The sequence below is a fragment of the Nerophis ophidion genome, linkage group LG08 (assembly GCF_033978795.1).
Source record: "Nerophis ophidion isolate RoL-2023_Sa linkage group LG08, RoL_Noph_v1.0, whole genome shotgun sequence".
Lineage (NCBI taxonomy): Eukaryota > Metazoa > Chordata > Actinopteri > Syngnathiformes > Syngnathidae > Nerophis > Nerophis ophidion.
Window position 1 is genome coordinate 15,163,536 of NC_084618.1, and position 24,458 is coordinate 15,187,993.

Genomic DNA, 24,458 nt, shown 5'->3' on the forward strand with positions numbered 1-24,458 from the left:
GGCAGACGAACCGCTTTACAGTAGACGAAAACGTGACTGCTGTTGTTGTGTGTTGTTTTACCGCGCTGGGAGGACGTTAATGAAACTGCCTGACAATAAACCCACATAAGAAACCAAGAACTGACCCTCGATCATTCTACAGTTCTAACGTCATCGGGCAGACACGCTCTTTATATTGTGGGAAAGCGGACGTGAAAACAGGCTGATCCTCACTCAGGTCCGCATGGAGCTGGAGGGGGCGTGGCCTCCAGCTCCGCCTGAATTCCGGGAGAAAATTTGGCCCGGGGAGGTTTTCAGGAGAGGTGCTGAATTTCGGGAGTCTCCCAGAAAAATCCGGAAGGGTTGGCAAGTATGCGTGAATCCCTTCGACAAATATGAGCACGGAAGTGCGGCTTTTCCTCAAAAAAAAAAGGGCACGGTATTGTAAAAAAAATATATATATAAATAAAAGTGACGTGAAACAAAGCAGTCTCACTGTAAATAAATATTTTTTATTGAAAATATTGCATGACAGACTTTTCTTTTTCCTGAACAACATGAATGGAGTCATTTGGGCTGCAAGAAGCATGAAGCTTCAAGCATACTTTCTACACTTTTAGTCCATTGCACTTCATTCTCTGGATTACATCGAGACAGAAAAATTGCATTGCTGTGCTTTGGTCCTACGAGTGAGATTCAGCACTGAATGAACGTGAGTGTCGTTAAAATGCAAGCAAAGGCCGCCGTGTTAAAAATAATAAAAATGAAAGGGATTGCAGTTTTTGCCTCGTAGTGAACAACGCACTACTGACCTGATCAGAGATGATACAGTATTATCTGCTCAAAGATGCTACCTGCTGGTTGTTTTGAGGCCACTGCAGCCAGTCCCACTCCTTGAGGCTTCAGTCGCACGCAGGATTCTTACAGGTATGAAGCAAAAACACAACGGTGAACATTACAATTGCAACCTTTCTAATTCCTGAACGTCCCTTTTCCTTCCCTTCCATGTTAGAAAAGGATTACGTACGAAATGAAAGTACTCACGCCATTCACCAGTTAAAAAAAAATGCTCATTAAAAAACAAATTTCCTTGTGAAAAAAAAGAAAATATATTTTCTTCAATTAAAAAAAAAAATCGCAAACATTTGATTTCAATAAAAAAAAAATTTTTTCTTGGATTTTAAAGTGTTATTTAAAAAAAATACAATTATTCCAGTAAACAAATCACAGGCAAACAAATAATTCAATAATAAAAAAAAACAATTCTAGTAAAAAACAACTATTTTCTTTGATTAAAAAAACAAAAAACTATTTTCTTCATTTAAAAAACAGATTGCAAGTAAAAATTATAATTTACATTAATAAAAAAATGTTTTCCTTTAATGAAAAAAAAATTCAATTAAAAAGTAAATCGCAAGTAAAAATTATTTACTTCAATAAAAAACATTTTCTTTTATTAAAAAAACTAATTGCAAGTAAAAAAAAAAGAATACTTCAATCAAACAAATAATTCAATAAGAAAAAAAAAACAATTCTACTAAAAAACAACTATTTTTTTGGATTAAAAAAACTTTCTATTTAAAAAAAAAATTCATTTAAAAAACAAATTGCAAGTAAAAATTATAATTTACATTAGTAAAAAAAAAATTCAATTAAAAAGTAAATCGCAAGTAAAAATTATTTACTTCAATAAAAACCATTTTCTTTTATTAAAAAACTTTTTTTTTAGATTAAAAAAAACAAATTGCAAGTAAAAAAAAAAGAATACTTCAATCAAACAAATAATTAAATAAATAAAAAACAATTCTAGTAAAAAACAACTATTTTCTTGGATTAAAAAAACAACTTGCTATTTAAAAAAACTATTATTTTCATTTAAAAAACAAATTGCAAGTAAAAATTATAATTTACATTAATAAAAAAATTTTCCTTTAATGAAAAAAAATTCAATTAAAAAGTAAATCGCAAGTAAAAATTATTTTCTTTTATTAAAAAAACATTTTTTTTCGATTAAAAAAAACAAATTGGAAGTAAAAAAAAAGAATACTTCAAACAAATAATTCAATAATGAAAAAACAATTCTAGTAAAAAACTTGCTATTTAAAAAAAAAAGTAAATCGCAAGTAAAAATTATTTACTTCAATAAAAACAATTTTCTTTTATTAAAAAAAACTTTTTTTTTCGATTAAAAAAAACAAATTGCAAGTAAAAAAAAAAAGAATACTTCAATCATAAAAACTAATTTACTAGTAAAAAATTAAATTTGTTCAATCCAGCATATTGGATGGATGGAAAAAAAACGATTTTTTTCCCCATTAAAAAACAAATCACAAGCAAAGAAAAAATAATTTACATCAATAAAGAAAAACTAGTTTGCTATTAAAAAAAAAAACAATTTTCTTCAATAAAAGAAATGATTTGCAAGTAAAGAAACAAAAAAGTATCAAACTTGGCAGTAACATTCCCCCTGTAGTTCTTCCTCTACAACACCAGGTAGAGCTGCTGAGTCTATTTGCGCATGGCGGCTTCTTTCACTTGCAGAAAATACTTTTATTTTTTGACTTACGGAATTTTTTTATTTGAAAATATTTTGGAATCCTATTTTTAATTGAAGATTGTTTTCTTATACTTGCAAATCTTTTTTTTTTTATTAAAGAAACATGTTTTTTTCCCATTTAAATGATTTTTCATTATACTTACGAATCTTTTTTTTTTACATTTGAATATATTTTTTTTGTACTTCCATATTTTTATTTATTTGAAGTAATTTGTTGTTTTTACTTGCAGAATTTTTTTCACTGCTCCTTTACATCGAGAGGAGCCAGATCAGGTGGTTCGGGCATCTGGTCAGGATGCCACCCGAACGCCTCCCTAGGGAGGTGTTTAGGGCACGTCCAGCTGGTAGGAGGCCACGGGGAAGACCCAGGACACGTTGGGAAGACTATGTCTCCCGGCTGGCCTGGGAACGCCTCGGGACCCCCCCGGGAAGAGCTAGACGAAGTGGCTGGGGAGAGGGAAGTCTGGGTTTCCCTGCTTAGGCTGTTGCCCCCGCGACCCGACCTCGGATAAGCGGAAGATGATGGATGGAATTTTTTTCACTTTTGAACCATTTTTACAAATGTTTCTTTTACTTTCAGATAATTGTTTTTATTACTTTCAAATATTTGTTCTTACTTGAATTTTTTGGTTTACTTGGAAAATAAATTTGATGTTACGACCAAATAAATTTTTTTACCTGCAAAAAAAAAAAAAAGACAATTTTATACTTGCAAATGTTTTTTTTACATGCAAATCATTTTTTTTTACTTAAGAATCTTTTTATTTTAATGGAGAAAACAGTTTTTTGTTTTTTTTACTGTTGGAAAAATCTGTTTTTTTACTTGAATAATTGTTTGCCAAATCATGAGGTGAAGTGAAGAAAAGAGCGTTTGAGGAGTCCTTCACGGGTCACCTGGACTTTGAAAGCCATGGATGTGATCGGCGGAGGAAGGTGACAGGAGCCCTTGGTTGGTTGCCATGGCGACGTGCCCCCCCGGGCGCTCACACCCCCAGCTTGTTGGCCTGCGTCAGCACCACCTTGAGGACGGGCATGAAGGCGGACGTCTCGCTGAAGTTGCTGCTGCCCACGATGTGCGTGTGGATGTTGAGACCCTCGCCGTACGAGCGCGCCGCCACGCTCCTCGCCATGTCGTGCAGACCGCCCACGATGGCGGGGGAGAGCTAGGGGGAGGGGGAGAGCGAGTTTAACCTTCCACTCTGACGGCCATTCAAAAAAAGACTACTACAAAGTAAAAGTGCAATAAAAGGTGAAAAAGTAAAGTTGACTAACAACACACAAGCTGCTAAGCAGGCTGCTTTTTATTACTAATTGTCCATCCCATCCATCCATTTTCTACCGCTTATTCCCTTTTGGGGTCGCTGGCGCCTATCTCAGCTACAATCGGGCGGAAGGCAGGGTACACCCTGGACAAGTCGCCACCTCATCGCAGGGCCAACACAGATAGACAACATTCACACACTAGGGACCATTTAGTGTTGATTACTAATTGTCTTTGTTACAAAATAATAATGAATCAAAACCAACATTATGAATTATTCAATGACTTCACATCAAATATTACACTTTTTTAGGGGGAGGGGGAATGTTTGCATATTTTCTATTTTTGCCTTAAAACAAAGAGCTATCTTTGACAAAAAAAAAGAGCATTAAAAAAAATACAAATAAAAGATGAAGTAATAATACAAACTAATAAATGAGGGTGAAGCAGGAGTCATGCACGCTCTTATTTTGTAGGGTAGAATGTTCGGTTGGACCAAGTAAAACGAGTTAAAAAGCTATAAAAAAAACACTTAACACTTATTATTAAGTTGAAGTGGAGTGGTAATTTTTAAAATTTTATTTTTGGGTGACACCTCACGGCCTGTGACAATAATTCGCGAAGTTAATATCACAATGCGGACACGTTTGTTACTTGATTACTTTCTGCCTTGGAGACTTTATGTGCAAGTATAAAGTATAACTATAAAGAGCATAAAACAAATAAAAGATGCAATAATAATACAAACTAATAGATGAAGTGTAGTGTGAAGCAGGAATTATACACGCTCTTATTTTGTAGGGGTAGAATGTTGAAAAAGGTTAGCTCAAGTGAAATGAGTCGAAAAGACAACATTTATTATTAAGTTGATGAAATGGAGTGGTCATAAAATACTAAAATATTTATTATTAACCGTCTGGAATGGACTTACGCTGTCTTTTAGTTGAAATGGAGTGGTAATTTTTTTTTTCAGCCACGATAATTCATGAAGTTAATATCATGATGCGGACACGTTTGTTACTGGATACTTTCTGCCTTGGAGACTTTATGTGCAAGTATAAAGTTTAACTATAAATAGCATAAAACAAACAAATAAAAGATGCAATAATAATACAAACTAATAGATGAAGTGTAGTGTGAAGCAGGAGTCATACACGCTTTTATTTTGTAGGGGTAGAATGTTGGAAAAGGTCAGCTCAAGTGAAATGAGTCAAAAAGACAACATTTATTATTAAGTTGAAGTGGAGTGGTCGTAAAACACTAACATATTTATTACTAACTAGCTGGAATGGACTTATGCTGTCTTTTAGTTGAAGTGGAGTGGTAATTTTCATTTTTTTTCAGTTACAATAATTCATGAAGTTAATATCATGATGCGGACACGTTTGTTACTGGATTACTTTCTGCCTTGGAGACTTTATGTGCAAGTATAAAGTATAACTAAAAAGAGCATAAAACAAACAAATAAAAGATGCAATAATAATACAAACTTATACTTGACTAATAGATGAAGTGTAGTGTGAAGCAGGAGTCATACACGCTCTTATTTTGTAGGGGTAGAATGTTGGAAAAGGTTAGCTCAAGTGAAATGAGTCAAAAAGACAACATTTATTATTAAGTTGAAGTGGAGTGGTCATAAAACACTAATATATTTATTATTAACTAGCTGGAATGGACTTACGCTGTCTTTTAGTTGAAATGGAGTGGTAATTTTTTTTTTCATTCATGAAGTTAATATCATGATGCGGACACGTTTGTTACTGGATCCTTCCTGCCTTGGAGACTTTATGTGCAAGTATAAAGTATAACTAAAAAGAGCATAAAACAAACAAAAGATGCAATAATAATACAAACTTATACTTGACTAAAAGATGAAGTGTAGTGTGAAGCAGGAGTCATACACGCTTTTATTTTGTAGGGGTAGAATGTTGGAAAAGGTTAGCTCAAGTGAAATGAGTCAAAAAGACAACATTTATTATTAAGTTGAAGGGGAGTGGTCATAAAACACTAACATATTTATTATTAACCGTCTGGAATGGACTTACGCTGTCTTTTAGTTGAAGTGGAGTGGTAATTTTCCAAAAAAATTTCAGCCGCAATAATTCATGAAGTTAATATCACGATGCGGACACGTTTGTTACTGGATACTTTCTGCCTTGGAGACTTTATGTGCAAGTAAGTATAGAGTATAACTAAAAAGAGCATAAAACAAACAAATAAAAGATGCAATAATAATACTTGACTAATAGATGAAGTGTAGTGTGAAGCAGGAATTATACACGCTTTTATTTTGTAGGGGTAGAATGTTGGAAAAGGTTAGCTCAAGTGAAATGAGTCAAAAAGACAACATTTATTATTAAGTTGAAGTGGAGTGGTCATAAAACACTAACATATTTATTATTAACCATCTGGAATGGACTTATGCTGTCTTTTAGTTGAAGTGGAGTGGTAATTTTCAAATTTTTTTCCAGCCACAATAATTCATGAAGTTAATATCACGATGCGGACACGTTTGTTACTTGATTACTTTCTGCCTTGGAGACTTTATGTGCAAGTAAGTATAATCACTTGTTGACATTGTTGAATGCTAATTGCGTGTTAGCATCTTGGTGGTGTGCTATGGTTTGCTTGGCTGCTGTGTAGCCGCCGGGGGTGAAAGAGAAGAGAAGCTGAGACTGACCGACTGCTCCCTCAGTTTGTCGTAGAGCGCCTCCAGTCGTTTGTTGGCGTCGTCCAGCTTCCTCCTGGTTTGCTGTCAGACCAGAGACACAAGCATGAGTTCCGGGGTTGGGACGCTAGGCTCCGCCTCCTCACTCACCGGGTCCGTGGCCAGGGCCAAGCACTTCTGGATCAGGCCCTCAAAGGTGGTCTTAAGGACCAGGTGCTCATCTGGGATGAGCTTCTTCAGGATCTTCTCGGCGGGCAAGGTCTGCGGAGGTCGGGGCGGGGTCAACACCCGCTCGCCAGAATTACAGAGCTTCCATCTCACCTGCACGGCGTCGCCCGTCGGGGCCCCCGGGGCCCCCTCCGTGCTGGTCTTGGGCAGGCTGGGGTTGGCGGGCGAGGTCTGCTGCACGCCCGAGTACGGGGCCTGGGCGCCGTGGAAGCCCGCTGCCGGGCCCTGCGGCGCCTGGGGGTCGGCGCCCAGGGGCCTCATGATGGGCACGGGCGGGGTGAACTTCTCCGACATCTTTGGCACAGGTGAGGACGAACAGGTGAGACACTCAAAACGCTTTGACACTTTTCACCTTCACAAACGCTGCAATTTGTAGATTTTCTCTCCAAAGGACGAGAAAAAATAAATTTCGTATGAATGCTAAAGAGCAAAAGCATAACTGAAATGCTAACAGTTAGCATGCTGGACAGATAGCGTCAAGTAACAAAATTTTAGCAAAATGAGCTAAAAAAGCTAGCATGCTAGCAAAAGCATGCTTACAGTTGGCATGATCAAAACACCCAAGAACATGACAGAAAAAAAGCCAGCATGCTAAAATGCTAACTGTAACATGCAGCAAGTATTAAAATGTATTACCTTAAAAAAAAATTAAAATGCTGGTATGCTAATGTTGGCATGTAACTTGTTAAAATGTAACTTAGATTATTGGGTTTCACGATGTAAAAGTGTTTTGAGTCACTAGAGAAAAGCGCTATATAAATATAATTCACGCATCAAGTGCCAAAATATGACTGAGGTGTTAACCTACAAAGATAGCTCAAAAAAAAAACTAGCATGCTAACAGTTAGCATGATCAAAACACCCAAGAACATGAAAGAAAAAAAGCCAGCATGCTAAAATGCTAACTGTAACAAGCATCAAGTACTAAAATGTATTACCTTAAAAATGTAACTTAGATTATTGGGTTTCACTATGTAAAAGTGTTTTGAGTCACTAGAGAAAAGCGCTATATAAATATAATTCACGCATCAAGTGGCAAAATATGACTGAGGTGTTAACCTACAAAGATAGCTCAAAAAAAAAAACTAGCATGCTAACAGTTAGCATTATCAAAACACCCTAGTACATGAAAGAAAATTGGCTATGAAAAAAAAAAGGCCAGCATGCTAAAATGCTAATTGTAACATGCGTCAAGTAGCAAAATGTATTACCCTAAAAATTCGTACCTGAAATTTCTCAAAAATGTTGTCATGCTAAATCAAGTGCCAAAATATGACTGAGGTGTTAACCTACAAAAATAGCTTTAAAAAAAAAAAAAAAAGCTAGCATGCTAACAATAGCATGCTTACAGTTAGCATGATCAAAAGACCCAAGAACATGAAAAAAAATTGTCTAAAAAAAAAAAAAAGCCGGCATGCTAAAACGCTAACTGTAACATGCATCAAGTACCAAAATGTATTACCTTGAAACAATTTAAAATGCTGGTATGCTAATGTTGGCATGTAACTTGTTAAAATGTAACTTAGATTATTGGGTAGGTGTTAACCTACAAAGATAGCTTTAAAAAAAAAAACTAGCATGCTAACAGTTAGCACTATGAAAACACCCAAGTACATGAAAGAAAATTGGCTATGAAAAAAAGGCCAGCATGCTAAAATGCTAACTGTAACATGCGTCAAGTAGCAAAATGTATTACCCTAAAAATTTGTACCTGAAATTTCTCAAAAATGTTGTCATGCTAATGTTAGCATGAATCAAGTGCCAAAATATGACTGAGGTGTTAACCAACAAAAATAGCTTTAAAAAAAAAGCTAGCATGCTCACAGTTAGCATTTTCAAAACACCCAAGTACATGAAAGAAAATTGGCTATTAAAAAAAGCCAGCATGCTAAACTGCTAACTGTAACATGCATCAAGTACCAAAATGTATCACCTTAAAAAAAAATGTAAATGCTGGTATGCTAATGTTGGCATGTAACTTGTTAAAATGTATCTTAGATTATTGGGTTTCACTATGTAAAAGTGTTTTGAGTCACTAGAGAAAAGCGCTATATAAATATAATTCACGCATCAAGTGCCAAAATATGACTAAGGTGTTAACTTACAAAGATAGCTTTAAAAAAAAACTAGCATGCTAACAGTTAGCATTATCAAAACACCCTAGTACATGAAAGAAAATTGGCTATGAAAAAAAAGGCCAGCATGCTAAAATGCTAACTGTAACATGCGTCAAGTAGCAAAATGTATTACCCTAAAAATTCGTACCTGAAATTTCTCAAAAATGTTGTCATGCTAAATCAAGTGCCAAAATATGACTGAGGTGTTAACCTACAAAAATAGCTTTAAAAAAAAAAGAAAAAAAAGCTAGCATGCTAACAATAGCATGCTTACAGTTAGCATGATCAAAACACCCAAGAACATGAAAAAAATTGTCAAAAAAAAAAAAGCTAGCATGCTAAAATGCTAACTGTAACATGCATCAAGAACCAAAATGTATTACCTTAAAACAATTTAAAATGCTGGTATGCTAATGTTAGCATGTAACTTGTTAAAATGTAACTTAGATTATTGGGTAGGTGTTAACCTACAAAGATAGCTTTAAAATAAAAAACTAGCATGCTAACAGTTAGCATTATCAAAACACCCTAGTACATGAAAGATAATTGGCTATGAAAAAAAAGGCCAGCATGCTAAAATGCTAACTGTAACATGCGTCAAGTAGCAAAATGTATTACCCTAAAAATTTGTACCTGAAATTTCTCAAAAATGTTGTCATGCTAACGTTAGCATGAATCAAGTGCCAAAATATGACTGAGGTGTTAACCTACAAAAATAGCTTTAAAAAAAAAAAGTTAAAAAAAGTTAGCATGTTTACAATTGCATTCCTACAGTTAGCATTATCAAAACACCCAAATACATGAAAGAAAATTGGCTATTAAAAAAGGCAGCATGCTAAACTGCTAACTGTAACATGCATCAAGTACCAAAATGTACTACCTTAAAACAATTTAAAATGCTGGTATGCTAATGTTAGCATATAACTTGTTAAAATGTAACTTAGATTATTGGGTTTCACTTTGTAAAAGTGTTTTGAGTCACTAGAGAAAAGCGCTATATAAATATAATTCACTCCACTTATAATTCATGCATCAAGTGCCAAAATATAACTGAGGTGTTAACCCACAAAGATAGCTCAAAAAAAAAACTAGCATGCTAACAGTTAGCATTATCAAAACACCCTAGTACATGAAAGAAAATTGGCTATGAAAAAAAAAAGGCCAGCCTGCTAAAATGCTAACTGTAACATGCGTCAAGTAGCAAAATGTATTACCCTAAAAATTCGTACCTGAAATTTCTCAAAAATGTTGTCATGCTAACGTTAGCATGAATCAAGTGCCAAAATATGACTGAGGTGTTAACCAACAAAAATAGCTTTAAAAAAAAGAAAAAAAAGCTAGCATGCTCACAGTTAGCATTTTCAAAACACCCAAGTACATGAAAGAAAATTGGCTATTAAAAAAGGCAGCATGCTAAACTGCTAACTGTAACATGCATCAAGTACCAAAATGTATTACCTTAAAACAATTTAAAATGCTGGTATGCTAATGTTAGCATGTAACTTGTTAAAATGTAACTTAGATTATTGGGTAGGTGTTTTCCTACAAAGATAGCCTTAAAAAAAAAAATTTGTGTGCTAAAAGTTAGCATTATCAAAACACCCTAGTACATGAAAGAAAATTGGCTATGAAAAAAAAAAAGGCCAGCATGCTAAAATGCTAACTGTAACATGCGTCAAGTAGCAAAATGTATTACCCTAAAAATTCGTGCCTGAAATTTCTCAAAAATGTTGTCATGCTAACGTTAGCATGAATCAAGTGCCAAAATATGACTGAGGTGTTAACCTACAAAAATAGCTTTAAAAAAAAAGAAAAAAAAGCTAGCATGCTAACAATAGCATACTCACAGTTAGCATTTTCAAAACCCCCTAGTACATGAAAGAAAATTGGCTATTAAAAAAAGCCAGCATGCTAAACTGCTAACTGTAACATGCATCAAGTACCAAAATGTATTACCTCAAAAAAAATTTCAATGCTGGTATGCTAATGTTGGCATGTAACTTGTTAAAATGTAACTTAGATTATTGGGTAGGTGTTAACCTACAAAGATAGCTTTAAAAAAAAAAACTAGCATGCTAACAGTTAGCATTATCAAAACACCCTAGTACATGAAAGAAAATTGGCTATGAAAATAAAGGCCAGCATGCTAAAATGCTAACTGTAACATGCGTCAAGTAGCAAAATGAATTACAATAAAAATGCGTACCTGAAATTTTTTAAAAATGTTGTCATGCTAACGTTAGCATGAATCGAATCAAATGCCAAAATATGACTGAGATGCTAACCTACAAAATAGCTTTTAAAAAAAAAAGTTAAAAAAAGCTGGCATGTTTACAATAGCATTCCTACAGTTAGCATTATCAAAACACCCAAGTACATGAAAGAAAATTGGCTATTAAAAAAGGCAGCATGCTAAACTGGTAACTGTAACATGCATCAAGTACCAAAATGTATTACCTTAAAAAAATGTTAAATGCTGGTATGCTAATGTTGGCATGTAACTTGTTAAAATGTAACTTAGATTATTGGGTAGGTGTTAGTTAACCTACAAAGATAGCTTTAACAAAAAAACTAGCATGCTAACAGTTAGCATTATGAAAACACCCTAGTACATGAAAGAAAATTGGCTATGAAAAAAAAGGCCAGCATGCTAAAATGCTAAGTGTAACATGCGTCAAGTAGCAAAATGTATTACCCTAAAAATTCGTGCCTGAAATTTCTCAAAAATGTTGTCATGCTAACGTTAGCATGAATCAAGGGCCAAAATATGACTGAGGTGTTAACCTACAAAAATAGCTTTAAAAAAAAGAAAAAAAAGCTAGCATGCTAACAATAGCATGCTCACAGTTAGCATTTTCAAAACACCCAAGTACATGAAAGAAAATTGGCTATTAAAAAAAGCCAGCATGCTAAACTGCTAACTGTAACATGCATCAAGTACCAAAATGTATTACCTTAAAAAAAATGTCAATGCTGGTATGCAAATGTTGGCATGTAACTTGTTAAAATGTAACTTAGATTATTGGATTTCACTATGTAAAAGTGTTTTGAGTCACTAGAGAAAAGCGCTATATAAATATAATTCCCTCCACATACACATCATTTTTAATCAAGTCCAGTCAAGTTGTCCCCTCTAAAAACTGCAGTAAAATGAACACACTTTTGCCGTAACTTGTTGACAAACAACAACAAAACTGACCTTCTTCTTGGAGGACCTGCTGAGGTTTGGGGGGTCGTTCCAGCCGTTCTGAGGACCTGCACATGAAAAAGACAAAAAAGTCAGACGTGGAAACTGGAAAGAATTTGCTTCTTGCGTGAATTAACCCTATGGGGTTCAGGTCAGGACTCTGTGCAAGCCAGTCAAGTTCACCCACACCAGACTCTTGCCATCCATGTCTTTTCAGACCTTGGAAGGGGTCCGCTCCAAAACGGTCCACACAAGGTTGGGAGCAAGGAATTGTCAAAAATGTTTTGGTTTCTTGGAGGATTCAAAGTTCCTATCACTGGAACTAAAGTGTCCAAATAGGTGGTGGTAAGCTACTTTCATAGCCACAGCTGCCAGTTGGCGCCTACGACCGCTCCAAACACCATCCATCCTTCATCATTTATTCACCAGTGTGAGCGGCACTCAGGGTGAATGTCCTGCCCAAGGACACTTTGGCAGCGAATTGGATGTCAAAAGGCGGGGAGCGAAACTGCAACACTCAGGTTTCTAGTACGGCCGCTCTACCCACTATATAGCGGTATAGCTCGGTTGGTAGAGTGGCCGTGCCAGCAACTTGAGGGTTGCAGGTTCAATTCCCGCTTCCGCCATCCTAGTCACTGCCGTTGTGTCCTTGGGCAAGACACTTTACCCGCCTGCTCCCAGTGCCACCCACACTGGTTTAAATGTAACTTAGATATTGGGTTTCACTATGTAAAGCGCTTTGAGTCACTAGAGAAAAGCGCTATATAAATATAATTCACTTCACTATGCCATGTCGCAACACAGATGGAAACCACATACTGTATAATATATATATATATATATATATATATATATATATATGTATATATATATATATATATATATATATATATTAGGGCTGTGAATCTTTGGGTGTCTCACGATTCGATTCAATATCGATTCTTGGGGTCACGATTCGATAATTTCTCAATTTTTTCGATTCGATTCTCGATTCAAAAACGATATTTTCCCGATTCAAAAGCGTTTTGAGTCACTAGAGAAAAGCGCCATATAAATATAATTCACTTCATTTATAATTCATGTATCAAGTGCCAAAATATGACTGAGGTGTTAACCTACAAAGATAGCTTTAAAAAAAAAAAACTAGCATGCTAACAGTTAGCATTATCAAAACACCCTAGTACATGAAAGAAAATTGGCTATGAAAAATAAAGGCCAGCATGCTAAAATGCTAACTGTAACATGCGTCGAGTAGCAAAATGTATTACCCTAAAAATGCGTACCTGAAATTTTTTAAAAATGTTGTCATGCTAACGTTAGCATGAATCAAGTGCCAAAATATGACTGAGGTGTTAACCTACAAAAATAGCTTAAAAAAAAAGCAATACATATATTTCAGCAGGATCTACCCCAGTCTGCTGACATGCTAGCAGAGTAGTAGATTTAAAAAAAAAAAAAAAGCTTTTATAATTGTAAAGGACAATGTTTTATCAACTGATTGCAATAATGTAAATTTGTTTGAACTATTAAAGGAACCAAAAATATGACTTATTTTATCTTTGTGAAAACATTGTGTTGTCAAGCTTATGAGATGCCATGCAAGTGTAAGCCACTGTGACACTATTGTTCTTTTTTATTATTATTATAAATGTCTAATGATAATGTCAATGAGGGATTTTTAATCACTGATATGCTGAAATTATAACTAATATTGATACTGTTGTTGATAATATTCATTTTTGTTTCACTACTTTTGTTGTGTTTGTGTCTCCTTTCAATTGCTCTGTTTATTGCAGTTCTGAGTGTTGCTGGGTCAGGTTTGGTTTTGGAATTGGATTGCATTGTTATGGTATTGCTGTGTATTGGTTTGTTGGATTGATTTATAAAAAAATAAAAAATAAAAATTTAATTTAAAAAAAATTAGATTTTTAAAAAATGAGAATCGATTCTGAATCGCACAACGTAAACGATTCGATTCAAAACTATTTTTTCCCCACACCCCTAATATATATATATCTATATCATTCATCCATTTTCTACCGCTTGTCCCTTTTTAGAGTCGCGGGGGTGCTGGAGCCTATCTAAGCTGCATTCGGGCGGAAGGCGGGGTTCACCCATACACATATACTATATACATACACACACACACACACATATATATATATATATATATATATATATATATATATATATATATATATATACCTATATATATATACATACACATATATATGTATATATATATATACATCATATATACATACATATAAACACATACATACAAACATATACTGTATACATATATATATATATATATACATACATACATACAGATGTATATACATATACATACATACATATATATACATACACACATATATATACATACATTTATATACATACATACAGATGTATATACATATACATACATATATATACATATACACATATATATACATACATTTATATACATACATACATATATATATATATACATACATACATGTATATATACATACATATGTATATACACACACATATATATGTACATATATATATATATATATACATATATATATATATATATATATATATACATACATACATATTGTTATATATATATACACATATAATTATATATACATATATATGTGTACATATATATATATGTATATATATATATATATATATATTTACACACAGACATACATACAGGAATCTATATGTATATTTGTATATACACATATATAATATAATTTTTTTTAATTATGATTTGATTTGAATTGACATGAATAAGAATTGAGATTTGGATGTAAACCAACTTGTTTGTCAACCTCTTTTTTCCACGCTTGTGTTGTTGACCTTTCCTTTCTGCCTTGATAAATAAGCCATTATTACATTTCAAACTAAAATGTTTACATTTTATATTAGTTTTCTAATGCTCCTAATTTACCACAGGTCACAAAACATCCAAATAGTTATCCATATGGAGCGCCTGTATGGTGGCAGGAGATGCAAACAGTATGGACAGAAAGCGTGACCGAGGTCATCAGAGAGGTGACGGCCATGATCAAGGACAGGAAACAGGAAGAGTGAGGACGAGGCGGACCAGTACCCCGCCCAGAGTCAAGGTCTGTACCTGAGACTCCGCCCGGTGCGTAGGACCCAGGTGAGCCCGGCACGCCGTGCTGGAAAGAGGCTCCACAGGAGGACAGGGGATGCTGAGGCGGGGAGGAGGAGGAGGAGGAGGGGGAGAAAGGAGGATGAGAGGAGGTGGGTGAGGGCAGGCTGGGCGGGAGTGCAGGCTGGGTGTAGTGAGAGAGGAAGCCGGGCGGGGGAGGGGGGGAGGAGGAGTAGTGAAGAGGCTGATAGGCTCCAGGTGTGTAGTGCTCCACCTGGGGGGGGACTGACAGTCAACACGTGCTGTTAGTACAACCAGGAAGTAGACGGGACCGTGGGCGCCTGGCTCCTGCTGGGTCTGACCCAGACTTACGCTGGTACTGCTGGGACTGCTGGGGCTGCTGGTACTGCAGCTGGGACTGCTGGGACTGCTGGGGCTGCTGGGGCTGCTGGGGCTGCTGGGGCTGCATGTAGGCACCAGCCATCCCGTACGCAGGCTTGGGCGGCTCCACCTGCACAGGTACAAAATATATTAGCCAACATGCTGAACAAACCCTAGCCTACATTCCACACTGTAAGGCAGTTTGTTTTTTTCCTACACTTTGTGCCCTGCGGCTTATAAAAAAGTGCAGCAGGAAAGAGTTTTCTTCTAAAATTTTGTGGGTGTGGCTTTTATATGGGAAATATATTTTTCTCTTATGAAATTTTGTGGGTGTGGCCTATATGCGGATGCGACTAATACATAGACACTTTATTTTTCATTTTATTTTTTTAAATTGTGGGTGCGGCTAATATATGAAAATATTTTTTTCTCATCTAAAATGTTGTTATATACCGGAGTGGTTAATCCATCCATTTTCTACCGCTTATTCCCTTTTGGGGTCGCGGGGGGCGCTGGCGCCTATCTCAGCTACAATCGGGCGGAAGACGGCGTACACCCTGGACAAGTCGCCACCTCATTGCAGTGGAGTGGTTAATATATAGAGAAAAAATGGTTTTTCTAAAGAAATTGTGGGTGTGGCTTATATGCTGGTGCGGCTAATATATAGAAAGAAAAACTTTTGAGGCTTTTTTAATAAATATGGAGAAAAAAAAAATTCCTCATCTAAAATTTTGTGGTTGCGGTTTCAAATAGAAACTTTTTTTTTTTTTTTTTTTTAATTGTGGATGCGGCTATTATATATTGTAAAAAGAAAAAAAATTATTCTGAAGTTTTGTAGTTGCGGCTTATATACATTATTTTCTGAAAAAATTGTGGGTGCGGCTTATATATGGGAAATATATTTTTTTCTTCTGAAATTTTGTGGGTGCGGCTTATATGCTGGTGCGGCTAATATACAGAAACTTTATTTTTCATTTTATTTTTTTAAATTGTGGGTGCGGCTGATATATGAAAATATTTTTTCCTCATCTAAAATGTTGTTATACACCGGAGTGGTTAATATATAGAGAAAAAAATAGTTTTTCTAAAGAAATTGTGGGTGTGGCTTATATGCTGGTGCGGCTAATATATGGGAAATATATTTTTCTCTTCAGAAATTTTGTGGGTGCTGCTTATTATATGACGGTGCGGCTAATATATAGAAAGAAAAACTTTTGAGGCTTTTTTAATAAATATGGAGAAAAAAAAATTCCTCATCTAAAATGTTGTGGTTGCGGTTCGAATAGAGAAACTTTTTTTTTTTTTTTTTTTAAATTGTGGGTGCGGCTATTATATACTGTAGAAAGAAAAAAAATTCTTCTGAGGTTTTGTAGTTGCGGCTTATATACATTATTTTCTGAAAAAAATGTGGGTGCGGCTTATATATGGGAACTATATTTTTTTCTTCTGGAATTTTGTGGGTGCGGCTTATATGCTGGTGCGGCTAATACACAGAAACTTTATTTTTCATTTTATTTTTTTAAATTGTTGGTGCGGCTAATATATGAAAATATTTTTCCCTCATCTAAAATGTTGTTATATACCGGAGTGGTTAATATATAGAGAAAAAAATTGTTTTTCTAAAGAAATTGTGGGTGTGGCTTATATGCTGGTGCGGCTAATATATGGTAAATATATTTTTCTCTTCAGAAATTTTGTGGGTGCGGCTTATTATATGACGGTGCGGCTAACATATAGAAAGAAAAACTTTTGAGGCTTTTTTAATAAATATGGAGAAAAAAAAATTCCTCATCTAAAATGTTGTGGTTGCGGTTTCAAATAGAGAAACTTTTTTTTTTTTTTTTTTTTTTAATTGTGGGTGCGGCTATTATATATTGTAGAAAGAAACAAAATTATTCTGAAGTTTTGTAGTTGCGGCTTATATACATTATTTTCTGAAAAAATTGTGGGTGCGGCTTATATATGGGAAATATATTTTTCTCTTATGAAATTTTGTGGGTGCGGCTTATATGCTGATGCGACTAATATATAGAAACTTTATTTTTCATTTTATTTTTTTAAATTGTGGGTGCGGCTAATATATGAAAATATTTTTTCCTCATCTAAAATGTTGTTATACACCGGAGTGGTTAATATATAGAGAAAAAAATAGTTTTTCTAAAGAAATTGTGGGTGTGGCTTATATGCTGGTGCGGCTAATATATGGGAAATATATTTTTCTCTTCAGAAATTTTGTGGGTGCTGCTTATTATATGACGGTGCGGCTAATATATAGAAAGAAAAACTTTTGAGGCTTTTTTAATAAATATGGAGAAAAAAAAAATTCCTCATCTAAAATGTGGTTGCGGTTAATATGCCGGTGCGGTTCAAATAGAGAAACTTTTTTATTTTTTTTTAATTGTGGGTGCGGCTATTATATACTGTAGAAAGAAAAAAAATTCTTCTGAAGTTTTGTAGTTGCGGCTTATATACATTATTTTCTGAAAAAATTGTGGGTGCGGCTTATATATGGGAAATATATTTTTTTCTTCAGGGATTTTGTGGGTGCGGCTTATATGCTGGTGCGGCTAATATAAAGAAACTTTATTTTTCATTTAATTTTTTTAAATTTTGAGTGCGGATAATATATGAAAATATTTTTTCCTCATCTAAAATGTTATATACCGGAGTGGTTAATATATAGAGAAAAAAATGTTTTTTCTAAAGAAATTGTGGGTGTGGCTTATATGCTGGTGCGGCTAATATATGGGAAATATATTTTTCTCTTCAGAAATTTTGTGGGTGCGGCTTATTATATGACGGTGCGGCTAATATATAGAAAGAAAAACTTTTGAGGCTTTTTTAATAAATATGGAGAAAAAAAAAATTCATCATCTAAAATGTTGTGGTTGCGGTTAATATGCCGGTGCGGTTCAAATAGAGAAACTTTTTTTTTTTTTTTTAAATTGTGGGTGCGGCTATTATATACTGTAGAAAGAAAAGAAATTCTTCTGAAGTTTTGTAGTTGCGGCTCATATACATTATTTTCTGCAAAAATTGTGGGTGCGGCTTATATATAGGAAATATATTTTTTTCTTCGGGAATTTTGTGGGTGCGGCTTATATATAGAAGAAGAAAAAGGTTTTCGGAAATCTTTGGAGTGCGGCTTATGTACCAGTGTGATTAATATATAGAAACGTGTTTTTTTAATTAACTTTTTTAATTTGTGGGAAAATGTTTTTTCCTCATCTAAAATTTTGTGGGTGCGGCTAATATATAGAAAGAAAAAATGTTCGTCTGAAATTTTTGGGTGCAGCTTGTATACCGGTGCGGTTAATATATAGAAACGTAATTTTTATATTAAATTTTTTAATATTGTGGGTGCGGCTAATATATGGAAAATGTTTTTTCCTCATCTAAAATGTTGTGGGTGTGGCTAATATGCCGGTGCGGCTAATATATAGAAAGAAAAAAAAATTTTCAGAAATCTTTTGGGTGCGGCTTATATGCCGGCACGGGAAATACATGGAAACTTTATTTTTTATTTTATTTTTTTAATTTGTGGGTGCGGCTAGTATATGGAAAATGTTTTTTCCTCATCTAAAATTGTGTGGGTGTGGCTAACATGCTGGTACGGTTAAAATATAAAAACTTTTATTGGTCTAATTGTGGGTGTGGCTAATTTATAGAAAATATTTTTTTCTCTTCTGAAATTTTGTGGGTGTGGCTTATATGCTGGTGCGGTTAAAATATAGAAACTTTTTATTATTTTTTTTTAATTGTGGGTGCGGCCAATTTATAGAAAATATTTTTTTCTCTTGTAAAATATTGTGGGTGTGGCTATTATATACTGTAGAAAGAAAAAAAATTATTCTGAAGTTTTGTAGTTGCGGCTTATATACATTATTTTCTGAAAAAATTGTGGGTAAGGCTTATATATGGGAAATATATTTTTTTCTTCTGAAATTTTGTGGGTGCGGCTTATATGCTGATGCGGCTAATATGTAGAAGAAGAAAAAGGTTTTCGGAAATGTTTGGAGTGCGGCTTATATACCAGTGCGATTAATATATACAAAGGTTTTTTTAATTTAACTTTTTTAATTTGTGGGTGCGGCTTATATCTGGGAAATGTTTTTTCCTCATCTAAAATTTTGTGGGTGCGGCTAATATATGGGAAATATATTTTTCTCTTCAGAAATTTTGTGGGTGCGGCTTATTATATGACGGTGCGGCTAATATATAGAAAGAAAAACTTTTGAGGCTTTTTTAATAAATATGGAGAAAAAAAAAATTCCTCATCTAAAATGTTGTGGTTGCGGTTAATATGCCGGTGCGGTTCAAATTGAGAAACTTTTTTTTTTTTTTTAATTGTGGGTGCGGCTATTATATACTGTAGAAAGAAAAAAAATTATTCTGAAGTTTTGTAGTTGCGGCTTATATGCATTATTTTCTGAAAAAGTTGTGGGTGCGGCTTATATATGGGAAATATATTTTTTTTCTTCTCTGATTTTGTGGGTGCGGCTTATATGATGGTGCGGCTAATATAGAGAAACTTTATTTTTCATTTTATTTTTTTAAATTGTGGGTGCAGCTAATACAGTGCCCTCCATAATTATTGGCACCCCTGGTTGAGATGTGTTTTTTAGCTTCCAATTATTTTATTTTTTTTCTAAATAATATGGGACCTTAATGGAAAAAAAGAGAAAAATCCAACCTTCAATACAAGTGCATTTATTCAGTGGGGAAAAAATCCCACATAAAGAAATAATTATTTGACATCAAATAATGTGTGTCACAATTATTAGCACCCCTGGTGTTAATATTTTGTACAACCCCCTTTTGCCAACAAAACAGCACCTAATCTTCTCCTATAATGTTTCACAAGATGGGCAAAGACAGAAAGAGGGATTTTCAGCCATTCCTCTTTGCAGAATCTCTCTAAATCATCCAGAGACCTGGGTCCTCTCCTCTGTACTCTCCTTTTCAGCTCACCCCACAGGTTCTCAATGGGGTTGAGGTCAGGGGACTGAGATGGCCATGGGAGGAGCTTGATTTTGTGTCTGGTGAACAATTTCTGTGTAGATTTGGCCATATGTTTAGGGTCATTGTCTTGCTGAAAGACCCAGTGACGACCCAGCTTCAGCTTTCGGGCAGAGGGCAACAGATTTTGATTTAAAATGTCCTGGTATTTCAAAGCATTCATGATGCCATGCACCCTAACAAGGTTCCCAGGGCCTTTGGAAGTGAAACAGCCCCACAGCATCACTGACCCACCCCCATACTTCACAGTGGGTATGAGGTGCTTTTCAGCATGCGCATCTTTCGTGGTACGCCAGACCCACTTAGAGTGTTTGTTGCCAAAAAGCTCAATCTTGGTCTCATCTGACCAAAGCACACGGTCCCAGTTGAAGCCCCAATACCGTTTGGCGAACTCCAGACGCTTGCGTTTATGATTGTGAGTGAGGAAAGGTTTTCTCCGTGCATGCCTCCCAAACAGCTTGTTGGCGTGTAGACAGCGCCTGATGGTTGATTTGGAGACTTTGTGACCCCAGGATGCTACCATTTGTTGTAATTCTGTAACAGTGAGCTTTGGAGATCTTTTGATTTCTCTTACCATCCTCCTCACTGTGCGTGGTGGCAAAATAAACTTGGGTCCTCGTCCAGGCTTATTTACCACTGTTCCAGTTGTTTTGAACTTCTTAATTATTCCTCTCACAGTGGATATGGGCAGCTGCAGTTGAGTGGCAATCTTCTTGTAGCCTCTGCCTGACCTGTGAAGGTCGACGCACATCTGCCTCACTTGTATGCTGTGTTCCTTTGTCTTTCCCATGTTTAAGAGTGGATAAGAGAAATGGCCTCGGTGTCACGTCATATTTATACCCCAGGGAAACAGGAAGTGATGAATTACTAATTAAATGTTCCTACGTACTCTGGTAAACTTTGTAAACTACTGTAGAAATGACAGAAATGCTTCAATTATATTTATTTCCTGGGAATTGTTAAGGGTGCCAATAATTGTGGAACAGGTGATTTAATGAAAAATAATTATTTTTTAGTCAGGGATTTTTTTATTTTCTTACAATTCATTTGAGTTGAAGGCTACATTTTCCTACAATTTTCAGTGTGACAGTATTCTTCTGCAATAAACACTGAATTTATTTTAAGGCTTTTAACACATCTCAACCAGGGGTGCCAATAATTATGGAGGGCACTGTATATGAAAATATTTTTTCCTCATCTAAAATGTTATATACCGGAGTGGTTAATATATACAGAAAAAATTGTTTTTCTAAAGAAATTGTGGGTGTGGCTTATATGCTGGTGCGGCCAATATATGGGAAATATATTTTTCTCTTCAGAAATTTTGTGGGTGGGACTTATTATATGACGGTGCGGCTAATATATAGAAAGAAAAACTTTTGAGGCTTTTTTAATAAATATGGAGAAAAAAAAAATTCCTCATCTAAAATGTTGTGGTTGCGGTTTCAGATAGAGAAACTTTTTTTTTTTTTTTAATTGTGGGTGCGGCTATTATATACTGTAGAAAGAAAAAAAAATCTTCTGAAGTTTTGTAGTTGCGGCTTATATACATTATTTTCTGAAAAAATTGTGGGTGCGGCTTATATATGGGAAATATATTTTTCTCTTAATGGAATTTTGTGGGTGCGGCTTATATGCTGATGCGACTAATATATAGAAACTTTATTTTTCATTTTATTTTTTTTAATTGTGGGTGCGGCTAATATATGAAAATATTTTTTCCTCATCTAAAATGTTATATACCGGAGTGGTTAATATATAGAGAAAAAATTGTTTTTCTAAAGAAATTGTGGGTGTGGCTTATATGCTGGTGCGGCTAATATATGGGAAATATATTTTTCTCTTCAGAAATGTTGTGGGTGCGGCTTATTATATGACGGTGCGGCTAATATATAGAAAGAAAAACTTTTGAGGCTTTTTTAATAAATATGGAGAAAAAAAAAATTCATCATCTAAAATGTTGTGGTTGCGGTTAATATGACGGTGCGGTTCAAATAGAGAAACTTTTTTTTTTTTTTAATTGTGGGTGCGGCTATCATATACTGTAGAAAGAAAAAAAATTCTTCTGAAGTTTTGTAGTTGCGGCTTATATACATTATTTTCTGAAAAAATTGTGGGTGCGGCTTATATATGGGAAATATATTTTTTTCTTCTGAAACTTTGTGGGTGCGGCTTATATGCTGGTGCGGCTAATATATAGAAACTTTTTTTTTAATTTAACTTTTTTAATTTGTGGGAAAATGTTTTTTCCTCATCTAAAATTTTGTGGTCGCGGCTAATATATAGAAAGAAAAAATGTTCGTCTGAAATTTTTGGGTGCAGCTTATATACCGGCGCGGTTAATATATAGAAACGTAATTTTTATATTAAATTTTTTAATATTGTGGGTGCGGCTAATACATGGAAAATGTTTTTTCCTCATCTAAAATGTTGTGGGTGTGGCTAATATGCCGGTGCGGCTAATATATAGAAAGAAAAACATTTTTTCAGAAATCTTTTGGGTGCGGCTTATATACCGGCACGGGTAATACATAGAAACTTTATTTTTTATTGTATTTTTTTTATTTGTGGGTGCGGCTAGTATATGGAAAATGTATTTTCCTCATCTAAAATTGTGTGGGTGTGGCTAACATGCTGGTGCGGTTAAAATATAAAAACTTTTATTGGTTTAATTGTGGGTGTGGCTAATTTATAGAAAATATTTTTTTCTCTTCTGAAATTTTGTGGGTGTGGCTTATATGCTGGTGCGGTTAAAATATAGAAACTTTTTATTACTTTTTTTAAATTGTGGGTGCGGCCAATTTATAGAAAATATTTTTTTCTCTTGTAAAATATTGTGGGTGTGGCTTGTATACCAATGCATTTAATACATAAAAATTAGTGTTTTTCTTCTGAAATTGTGTGTGTGCGGCTTACATGCCGATGCGTTCTGTAGTTTGGAGAATAGGCTACCGCATTTCCTTGAATAACCGCCAGACATGTAATATGCGCCTGCCTTGAATTACTGCCGGGTAAAACTCGCTCGCCAAATTAATAAGCGCAAGCTTACTTTTATCACCGTTATTTTCAAAATGGCGGGGGAGGTTTTTTTTTTTTTACTTTAGTGTGTGTAAACCAGGGCTCTTGTTCCACAGCCATACAGATCACACTAATGGCTGTGATATAAAACATTTGAACACTCTTACTAATATGCGCCACACTCTGTGAACCCTAACCAAATAAGAATAACAAACACATTTCTCCCGTCCAAAGGCAAAACCCAGTAACTCATTTATGGTCAAAACTGAGCTGATAATAATTTTGGAGTTCCTAGGTGATATGCTTTACATTAGTGTGTGCGATATTGTCATTTGTTCCGTAAGTAAGCGGTTACGCATAACCGCGTAGATACAACAGAAAAACCTAGTATCTCAAGGGACCAATCAGAGCTTCTTTGTCAGTCGCCTTATTGTCTTTAATGAGACATTTGCACGAATGGGGGCCGACGGTCAAGCTGATTATGTGATATTATGGCACGAAGGGGATATTTGGAAGATTGGCCCAGGACGTTGCAAGCACCTTCATTAAATGTATTGTTCTTGATTCTTCCCCTTGCATACTCTTTTGGGGCAGATAACTGTGGAGGTCAAAATAAAAACTGGACGCTGTGTGCAAACGCAGAACGGGGCCCACCCGAGATTGTGATATAATATCTGGAGCAAGGGCACACACGTTCATGAGAGCGGATTCAATCCATGGCTCGATCAGAAAGAAAATGAAAGCTCAAGAAAACATCTACACGTTTGATGACTTTGTAGATCTTTGTAAGACGGCATCAAGATAGATTGGTTTTCCTTTGTTTTCTCAAAATCAGCTAAAAGCGAGTTACTAGGTTTTGCCTTTGGACGGGACATTTCGGGAGAGTATGGGCTCCGTGGCACATTATAAACGCAGCATGGGG

General features: G+C 35.0%; 1 protein-coding gene across 3 annotated transcripts in view; it reads right to left on the reverse strand.

Moving 5' to 3' along the window:
• Positions 1-2,653: 2,653 nt before the first annotated feature.
• Positions 2,654-24,458, reverse strand: part of sec31a (SEC31 homolog A, COPII coat complex component) — a 62,533-nt gene continuing 40,728 nt past the window's right edge. For 2 of the 3 annotated variants that reach the window (XM_061907811.1, XM_061907810.1), the window contains exons 21-27: positions 15,491-15,629; positions 15,137-15,403; positions 12,010-12,065; positions 6,787-6,987; positions 6,616-6,726; positions 6,478-6,549; positions 2,654-3,699 (exon numbers count right to left, since the gene is read on the reverse strand). In XM_061907811.1, coding sequence (XP_061763795.1) covers positions 3,520-3,699; positions 6,478-6,549; positions 6,616-6,726; positions 6,787-6,987; positions 12,010-12,065; positions 15,137-15,403; positions 15,491-15,629 — 1,026 coding nt within the window. In that variant the 3' untranslated portion in view covers positions 2,654-3,519. The remainder of the gene's footprint in view (positions 3,700-6,477; positions 6,550-6,615; positions 6,727-6,786; positions 6,988-12,009; positions 12,066-15,136; positions 15,404-15,490; positions 15,630-24,458) is intronic. The other variant, XM_061907812.1, reaches the window with a different exon arrangement.